The sequence below is a fragment of the Theropithecus gelada genome, chromosome X (genome assembly GCF_003255815.1).
Source record: "Theropithecus gelada isolate Dixy chromosome X, Tgel_1.0, whole genome shotgun sequence".
NCBI lineage: Eukaryota > Metazoa > Chordata > Mammalia > Primates > Cercopithecidae > Theropithecus > Theropithecus gelada.
In genome coordinates, this window is record NC_037689.1 from 68,733,534 (window position 1) to 68,743,835 (window position 10,302).

General features: G+C 36.9%; 1 protein-coding gene across 4 annotated transcripts in view; it reads right to left on the minus strand.

Moving 5' to 3' along the window:
* ZNF711 (zinc finger protein 711) overlaps positions 1–10,084 on the minus strand; it is a 28,987-nt gene extending 18,903 nt beyond the window's left edge. Inside the window, exons 1-4 of one of the 4 annotated variants that reach the window (XM_025372387.1) lie at positions 9,734–10,084; positions 7,906–8,025; positions 6,740–6,998; positions 6,273–6,377 (exon numbers count right to left, since the gene is read on the minus strand). In XM_025372387.1, coding sequence (XP_025228172.1) covers positions 6,273–6,351 — 79 coding nt within the window. In that variant the 5' untranslated portion in view covers positions 6,352–6,377; positions 6,740–6,998; positions 7,906–8,025; positions 9,734–10,084. Of the gene's footprint in view, positions 1–6,272; positions 7,430–7,905; positions 8,026–9,037; positions 9,161–9,733 lie in introns of those variants that run through there. The other 3 variants (XM_025372389.1, XM_025372386.1, XM_025372388.1) reach the window with 3 other exon arrangements.
* Positions 10,085–10,302: the final 218 nt, after the last annotated feature.

Below are 10,302 nucleotides of genomic sequence, written 5' to 3' on the forward strand. Positions count from 1 at the left end.
ATGTATAAATGGAATAATTTATATAATCTCAAAACAATAAAACTGGAGAGATGGAGAACAGATTATTGGTTGCCAAGGGTGTGTGTGTGTGTGTGTGTGTGTGTGTGTGTGTTTGTGTGTGTGTGTCTGTGAACACACAGGGATAGCATATATATAGTGATAGAACAGCTCTGCATCTTCATTGTGGTGGTATTTACACAAATCTATATGTGGGATAAAACTGCATAGACTGTATACACTCACACACACACACACACAAAAATGTATGTTAAAAATGGTGAAAACAGAATTAGGTCTGTAGTCTAGTTAAGAGTAATGAGTGAATGTTAATTTCCTGGTTTTTGTATTGTACTACAGTTATGTAAGATGCCACCATTACAGGAAGGTAAGTAAAGGGTACACGGAGTCTATGTACTCCTTTCCTCTATTGCTTGTGAGTCTATAATTGTTTCAAAAAATTAAAATAAAAAGGCACAAAAACATAAAAGAATACTAATACGTTAAGTAGGTTAATAAAATGTTTTACTATAAAATGTGTATTATAAACATGAAAGTGTCTGAACTTCTTTAACTTACAAGAATTACTATATCCAAAATTGGAAGGCATCTTTCAACACCTGATTTAGGGAGAAAAACTCTCTACTCATCTTAGACTAAGATTTGGTTTGATAACAGTAAATCTGTAGGAACAAAGCTTTAACATTTTTCTTGAGCAGCATGGTAAACACCAACTCCTACCTGCCCTGTAAATATTGTACGAGTGTAAAATCCCTTCACGAGGAATTCTGCTAAGTTCTGCTCCCTGAGGTGGTACAAACACAAATTAAGAGGGTTTGTGGATCTGGTTATAATAAATTATCTACAATAAATCATCCAGTACAAAACCTTTTGATCATTTTCTATAAAGTAGTACCTGAAAGAGTGTTATTTGTCATATAGTATTCATTATTTTTAATCAATTCATTATGGAAGTTAGTTACCAAGTTAGGATGGAGACCAGTGGACACCATCAATACCCTAACACATCAAAGAACAAGGTGAAAAGGGAAAGCTGTGCTTTCAACAGAGTTTTGGGGATACTTTCCTTTCAACCCTTTTAAATCCTTCTCACCATTCTCAAACTTTCACCTAAACCACTAAATTACCCCAAAAGGACACAGCCACAATCCTGGAAGTCTGGTACACGAAGAGAGTATGTATAAAACAAGTATTTTTAATTCAGTTGTCACTCCACTGGGCATTTCAGAGATGGGGATGAGGTGGGGGTTCAAATTTAGCATTTAATCTGACTGGAAATGTGGTTTATTAGTAAGGAAAAAATTAAAATATTAATCCTGTAAAATTAACTATACTGGAATTCTATATATCTAACCAATAAAATTACTAATTCACAAAAATCTTCTCACAAACCAAAGATTTAAAATATGGGAAATTCCATTTATTTTAGAACACTGTTGAAGATTAGTCTGGTTCCTGAAAGTAGATCATAGGGAAGGAAAGAAGGGTAGAATAATGCTAGTGCTGACCTGGGTTCAGATCAACCTGGTTGGGTGGATTCTAAGAAGATAGACTCAAGGAGCAGTGCTAGTTCACCCAGCCTCTAGCAGGAACTTACAAGTCAAAACAGATCAGATCTAAAAAAGTAAATAAATAAATCCAAATATGTTTTTTTTATCCTGAACCAAATGCTCTCAAGGATCCTAGAACAAGAACTGATCAGTCCCTCACAGGGTACCAGCAGATTACTTAAACCAAGATCCAAGATATCTCTAATTAAATTTTGCTTGTTCCTCTTATCAGTTCATCTGTTACATTCCACTGACTTTCTAAACAAAGTCACTTAGCTATAGATTAGCTATATTTATTGTGTACTGACTATCCAACAAGCAACCTACTAATACAAGTATCATCTCATTTAATCCTCAGAACACCTACATAAGGTGAGTGCGAGTATCCTCATTTCAAATAAGGAGGAACTATGGTTTACAGATATTATATAAGGTTTCCACAAGGTCCTAGCTGGAAACTGAACTCATTGTTCGACTCCAGGCTGCCTGTTTTCTACTTGCCTGGGAAGAGGTTAGAGTATATTTACCCTAAATACTATTTTTTAAAGAGATGGGTAAGATTAAGTGAAGCACAGATAGAGGAATAGCTTGAGATAAAGAGTAAAATGGTTTATCACGTGGTCACTCATTTAAATTTTAAATCATTTATTAAACAGCATTAAATTGCATTAATAATTTATCTTACTAGCTTAGAAAATTATAAACAATAAGAAAAAAATCATTTAAAAAGTATAAAATTAAATACTCAGGCAACAGTAAGAAACATGTCCTGATTTCAAGTATTTCCCATTTTATTAAAGTTATTTCATTTAAATATGAATACTTGGAACATCACCAGAATGACAGCATAAAATCTGTTACATGTCAGGTCTGTCTTGGGCCACTATCTAAGGGTATTTTGCTATTTATATCCCAAAACAACACAGGCTTTTTGCAGCATTAAAATCTTAAACAACTATTAAATTCAATCTCACACTTCAAGAACAGCTATTATACTGAGACACCAGCAAGGTTATTGAACAAAGTTGTAAATTTCTAAGTCTCATACATTCTTCAAAATAAATTGGTCCAATGAATTCTGCATTAAATTAATGTTTTGGATTTTCTGTATTGTACCATCCAAGAACCTTACAGAATTTGAAGATCTTATGCCACAGTGTTCTTATTTGGTTAGCTCTGTGTATGTTAAACTCTAAGTTTCACAAATGTCAATAATTTATGGGGTTGCAAATATCTAAGTTTTGATGCTAACAGAATTTAAAGAGAATGTATCTAATTTCTAATGAAATTTTAGAATTTAGAAATTTTAACAAGGAGGTAAAATAAGCATGGAGGGGGGCTGCTTTCAGAAGAAATCTAAGTTATCAGGGCTAAAATTTCCAAAAGTCCCCCAATAAAGGTCTTTTTAGGTTTAGGTCTGTTTGACAACCTTTGCATTTCACAAAATATCATACAAAAAATGAAAATGCCTATAAATGAAATTGTGCTTGGAACTGCATATCAAAAATAGAGTGAGAGTTACTGCCTTTTAAGAGTTCAGAATTTACCAAGGACAAATGGCAACTTAACATATTTTAGGGCAACATTATCCCTAAGCACAAATGAGTGAGCATTACCCATATTAGTTATTCTTTATCTAATAGCAAATTCAGAAAAATAGTCTCCCCAAAATGCAAAGCAATTTAATTCCCATTGATTTATATACCTTAAGAGAGCATAAAAATAAGAATGCATCATTTGAAAAAACTACTAACTCAAAATACTACCAGACAGCTAAATCATAAACAGGTATATAACAACAACAACAAAAAGTGCCTTTAAACTTTTTTCTGATATAAATCGGTTTACTCTATTAAATTCATTTTAGAGAGGGCTTTAAATGATAATATGAAAATACCAATTAAAAATTAGAAGCAGTTTGCAAACCTTTCAATTTTATTATTTCTAAAAAGGGAGGGGATAGTGAATAAAAATCTTACTTTCTACATATTTATGCGGTTATAACTGTGTATAGGTATATGTGTGTATATATATTCTCCTCAATTCAAATGAAAAAAAAATTCCAAGAGGCTGTGCTATTTATTTTGTGGTTTCAGGTATGCCTTGGCATACTGTCACACGCCTCCAAAGGCACTCATACTCCAATCTAAGATGCAAAGTTTATTTTGTCAAACACAAAATATTTCTAGTGGATTAAAAATATTTCAAGAACCCAAATATCTATCAACTGATAAACCAAATGTGGTGTACTCATACAATAGAATATCATTGGCAGTGAAAACGAATGAAGTATATACTGATACATGCTATAACATGGATGACACTGGATGACACTTAAAAACATGCTAAGTGAAAGAAGCCAGACACAACGACCATTTATTATATGATTCCACTTATATAAAATGTTCAGAATAATTAAATCCATAGACAGAAAGATTAGTGGCTGCCTAGGGCTGGTGGGGAGAGACAGAATGGGGAATGACTGCTAATGGGTATGAGGTGTCTTTTTTTAGGATAAGAAAATGTTCTAAAACTAGGTACTAGTGATGGGTATACAATTTTGTGAATATGCTAAAAACCAATGAGTTGTATACTTTATAAAATGGGTGAGTGGAATGGTATGTGAACTATATCTGAATAAAAAGTAAAGAAGAAAAAACACATATGTTAAATATTTCAATATGCATATTCTAGTCCCCTAACAACTAAAAGAAAAAAAAGTAGTAGATGTAATAAAGGAGTAATGAATCCTAAAGACAATGAGGATAAACAATGGAAAGGAAGGTTAAGAGGAACATTATGTAAATATTCACCAGTACCTATCAGATATTTTTTTCATCTTTTGAAAGGAATCACACTTTAGTAGCTAATAGGCAACCTCTTCAGGAATGAAGTGAGTTTTGGCACTTTATCAAATGGTATAGGAGAGGTAATACTTTGTATTAAATGGAGAAACTACTATATTACTTCCATTTAAAAAAATATCTTATTTTAAAAGGTAAAAAAGTAAAGTTGACATTTCAACCAAAATTTATTTACCATATTGAAATTCCAGTGTTCCATTATTCTAAAAACTATCAACTCTCCACTAAAGAATTCATGGGAACATCTTTAATCTCTTACTCTCTGGCCCTATTATCCTTCCTCTAGAATTTATTGATGAGTTTTTTTCACCCAAAGTCATTTCTAAGTCATCCGTAGTCAACACAATTCACTTAGCTTTCACAAGAATATATCCACGATTTCTTTATATTTCATCAATTAACTCACATCCAATCTTGGACTACTCAACTTTATTCATCAGAAAGAAATGTCAAAGAAATCTATAACTGGAGAGGACCTTAAATGTTATCTAGTGCAATCATTATAAAAGGGAATTCAGTAATTTATCCAAGTTTACACAGCTAGTTAACAGCACTGCCATGACTAGAATACGGCTTTACTGACTTCTGTTACTGTGGGATTTACTACAGGGGACCAAATGATACATTCAATCATATTATCAAGGAACAGTAGTAGCATTTTCTTAACTTAGCAAAGTATCACAGTTCTATTCCCTCATCACTAATTTCATCTTCAACAATTTCGTATTACCTCGTTTCCTGTTCTTTTATCACAGTTCACCATTTGTCTTTTCTGCTTTCACTCCAATCTTATCTTCAACTCTTCTGATCTCATCCCTGCCTTTTATACTTCAAATAGCTCTATCTCCTCTGTAATTCAGACTATCCCTGCCCAAATTCAGTTTGTTTGTTGAATGTCAATGGGGTCTTGGCATCTTCATCAAAATGACTACTGTTAAGAGGCTACTTACAAACAAACCTGGCCACAAGAGTAAGGAGTCTTTTCTTTTTCTTTTTTTTTTTTTTTGAGACAGTCTCATTCTGTCACCAGGCTGAAGTGCAGTGGCACCATCTCAGCTCAGCTCACTGCAACCTCCGCCTCCTGGGCTCCAACAATCCTCCTGCCTCAGCCTCCTGAGTAGCTGGGACTACAGGCGCACTCCACCACGCTCGGCTAATTATTTGTACTTTTAGTAGAGACGGGGTTTCACCATGCTGGCCAGAATGATCTCGATCTCTTGACCTCGTGATCCGCCCGCCTCGGCCTCCCAAAGTGCTGGGATTACAGGCATGAGCCACCAAGCCCGGCCTCTTTTTTTTTTTTTTTTTTTAAAAAAAAAAAAAAAAAAAGAAATAAAAATGTATTCTAATGGTAACAACTTTTTGGGGAAATAGCATCACAATATAATTAATCACCTAGTACATGATTTTGCATATCCCTATATAAGCATCTTATTTTTTTAGTTGATGTAAGCACTTTTTTTCCAACTTTATTAACAATGCAACTTAAAATGTATTTTAGAAAGCCAGTTTAACATTTCCTTCACGTGAGAGCTGATATATACTATCAGAACAGAATGTGATATAATCATGCAGTTATTTATGTAAATTGAGTTTTTCATTTCCAGTAACATATTACCACTATATTTCAAGTGTCCCTAACACAACCTTCCCCTAAATTATGAGTGATTTTAAGTAGCCCATTGATACACAGCTTTATGAGAATAAGCTCTACAAATGTATTTTCCTAGTAAAAGAACAAGTTTTCATTATAATTCTCCCCTTCCTCAACTTATTTTTGATTTTTATTATCCCCTTACTTTTAAAAAAGAAAAAAAATACAACAAAGAAAATGCTTTACCAAAATCTTGCATAATCATGGTATGGGCCATTCTAGAGTCTGGCGTGTGCAATCCAAGACTTCCACCACCTGAATCCATACTTAGCAAAGTTCATTCACCAATATCTGCAAAAGAAATGGCTTTTAAAATAGTTTTAATATGTTTAGCCCAAAGTTAGTTGTTTTGAGAAAAAAAAAATGCAATTGACAATATGCCTTTCAACCAAGTGTGGAAAGCTCATTACAAAAGAAAGCAAAACAAAGAAAAACCATGGTTAGATGCTTTATGTGACAACTATAAATAAAAGAAGTGCCAAGTGGAAGTAAACCAAAAAATAATGGAGACGAAGGCACAGTCAAGCTGATGAGCCATAGGGAAGTGGTAGAAGAAAGCAAAACAACAAAACTGCAGTGCTAAAGTTCCAGTTAAAACATAGGTTATAAAAGAAGAACGAGATGACAACAAACAATAGTTAGGATATTTATACATTACTAGAGGACTCAGATGTCTAGTATTAGTGAATTTCATCCACTGGCTCTCATCCATTTCTTCCAGACCCAGATCAGCCCTGCAGCGGAGCTCTGCAGATAAACTTGTATTCACCTCTGGCTCCCAGGGTTCTACTTATAATGTAAAATGTTCTATCCCAGTTTCCCCGGAGTTCTTTGAACCAGTAAGGACTTCTGGCCTCACTCTACTACATTCTCTTGTCTCAGTTTTGAGGACTCATGAAACATGACTGCTTCCTAAATATGGTAAAAATAAGATCAATCACATATAAACATTTAGCAAATTACTTATCATATCATTTACTTGTAATTGTACAACTGATTTTTTATTAGTGATTAATAAAATTATGCTAGCTTCATGGTGGTTTTGAAAACAAGGGCTTAATCTATTTCATTTCAAATGACTTATCCTATATTTAAGATTATTTGATAGTATGGAACATAAAGTCAGATGCTGTCACTCAATATATTTCTTAGAAATATATATGTGCATTTTCTCTTCAAACATAAGATTCTAAGTAAATCAACAAAAACCTGTCCGTTTTATAAGGCATCTATCTCCTTTTCACGTAGGAGTGCTTAATAAATTGTACCGTATTGGACAACAGATAAAGCTGCATCCTTAATGAAAGTTTTAGAAAGGTGCCATGTAATACAACTTAATATATTCTTAAATAAATGGGATGGCTAAATTGGTATTCAAGGGGCAGGAGAGTCTCACAGAGTAACCCCTATCAATATTTCAGGTGTATACATAAATATGCTACAGAAGGTGACATTTCTATATATCAAACGATTCAGACAGAATTACTTTATGTACGAGCAAAACTTCACATTTTTAGAAATTCTTAGTTGTGTTTTATGTTTTTTCAAATGCCACATTGTTTTCTGCTTTGCTGTTATGCAAAATGAGGTCCAGAGGCCAAGACAGTTCACAATAAACTACCTGTGTGTTAACAAAATAAATCTGAAAGGGATTTGTTCTTAACATTTAAAACTGTGTACTATTCGGATTTTAATTAGAGTAATTACTTTCTTTACCACATAACTAATAGAACAACTACAAATGTCTTAAAATGTTTTTAAAAACTTAATTTTATTAAACTGTTAAATAAGATAAAACAGTAAGTAATTGGTTAATCACCTTTATATGAGTGTCTCGAAGAAATTGTAGATTTTCTTACATAAAGTAAAATCTGCAGTCATTTCTTTTTATTTTTCCTTCTGTGCTATGTTATTTTCTTTGGGAAAACGCTCTCTTTACCTATTATAAAAATACATTCAAAATCAGATACTTTAAAACATTTTAAACTAAGTTTCTTACACAACTTAATATTTTTCTTTACACCTGAACTTGCATAGTGAGGCTGGGAAGGGTTCATATGCTCAAATCTGTAGTAATCTTAAAAGCAACCAAATGGATTCCAACAAAAACAACTACTGACTACATTAGCAATGTTTTTATACTTAGAATGCTACCACTTGATAAACCAAAATCTTCTCTAAAGCACATCTTAAAAATCACAAACAACACCTTATTTTAGAAAGTGAAAGAGAACCAAGGGCAAGCTTTATCCTTGCCAAATCCATACTGAAAAGTCTGCACTAGCACTCAATGAAGTGTAAAAATTACAACACATAGTGCAACTATTATAAAAGTATTACACTGTGTGAATACCAAATAAATAAACTGGAGTATCTTTCCCCACATAGGAAGTTTCAATAAAATCAATAATAAATGAGGTATGAAAACAGCAGTGTGTTAAGTATTTAATAACCATTGGAGATAGCTAGGCTTCTTGGTCTTCTCCAGAGTGTATCTCACATCCTTACTGAATGGAGATAACCCACCAAGTACGTTTCAAGTAAACATCTTTCCATTAATGCATGGGGAGCAGAAATCACAAAAAGAAAATCTGTCTCTTCTAACATAGCTCATTCAGGACCTAGCTTCTCAGTGATGTCAATAGGGTGACGGATAGATGAGAAATGGTAAGGCGGCAGAACAAGAGAATGCGAAAGTAGTATTTGCAGAGATGGGAGACAAAGGAGCCCTGGCAAGTAGCAGTATTGCAGCTTTGGACGCAGCCCTCTTCCCGCATAAGTCTCCTTTTCCCACGACCATGCCAAGTTTCAATCATTTCGAGCAGAATGCACACACGTGCCCTCTGAGGTATTACCCATCTGACTAGATCTTAAACCTAAGAGAACCTTCGCAGTAGAAAGGAAGAGACCGATGAGACAAGAATACCCTCTCCCCTCCTCCCTCCTCTCACTTGGTGCAGCGGTCGCCACCGCTGCTACCCACGCCGTGCTGCCCAGCCCCTCAGCCTCCTCCAGCTTCCTCTGCCCCGCTACGTGGGAGACGGTTGGGAACCAAAATGGTGGTGTTTTAGTGTAGGCGACAGTTGTCGCACACGCCTCCCCCCTCCCCCCAACTCCCAGGCTCTGACGGCTCCCAGTCCCCTAAAATGCCGATTCGGTGCCACTTCCTCGCACACGCCGCCATCCCTCGCGCATTCCAAAGGTTACTATTAGCTTGGTCAGGGGGCGGGGGCGAGGCGACGGGGGCGCCAGTGAAAGGAATATCGGGTGGAGGGATAGCTGAGAGAAAATGCCAGGGGGACGCTGCATTCTTCACTTCACCGTTTTGTTTTCCGCCATTTTCCCGTCACCCTAAACCACCGACGGTCTCAACGACGGCTCTAGCTCCCTGGGGCTCTGGCCTAGGGAAAGAAGAGGTTGGCTGAGGGGGAAAACCCTTACTTTCCTCAATTCCTCCAGCCCACGGCAACGGCTGAAGAGGAAAACTCCGCCCGAGGCGGGAGGAAAGCTCAGGGACTGGACGCCACTTCCATTGTTCCCTTCGCCCTACGCTACACGCTGGGTGTGAGCCTCTCCTCCCTTCACACAAGAGACACTGAACACGGTGGATCCACGTCCCTCTAGTTTCTCCTCAGGAGTCTCCTTACCTGCTGCTGCAGCTGCAGCTGCCGCTGCCGCCGCCGCTGCCGCCGCCTCCGTGCCGCCAGTCGGACTGTGACCGCGCTCTGGATGGCTGCGGGGGGCGGCAGCTGTGGATCCCTTAAGGTCCTCACATTCGGGTTTCCGAGGTTCCGCAGCCAGAGCCAATCACAATCTACTCTGCGTCTGGGAGGCGCGCCGCCTAGTTCTCCTTTATATTGCTGCTGACATGCTGAGGTTGCATTACGTCACGCTACCCTTGCTGCAGGGTAGGGGGCCAAAGGGGGGTCTCGCGCACGCGCGCGCGCGGGAGATCGAGGCGCCCGCGCTAGGTTAGTGCGAGACCCCGCCGGCTTGAGGCGGGGGCTGAGCGCGGGCCAAGTCCAAGTGCGCAAGCCCAGATCTTGGCGCGCCCCTGAGGAGTTTCTGTGGGAAGATTTTCTGTTTTCCAGGTTTCCCAAGGGAAACGAAGAAAGGGAGTGGGAGAATCGATGACTGGACCTCTAATAGATGTTGGACGACTTTAAAAAAAAAAAAAAAGTATCGGCCCTACCCTCGAGGATTTGACAAATTAAGC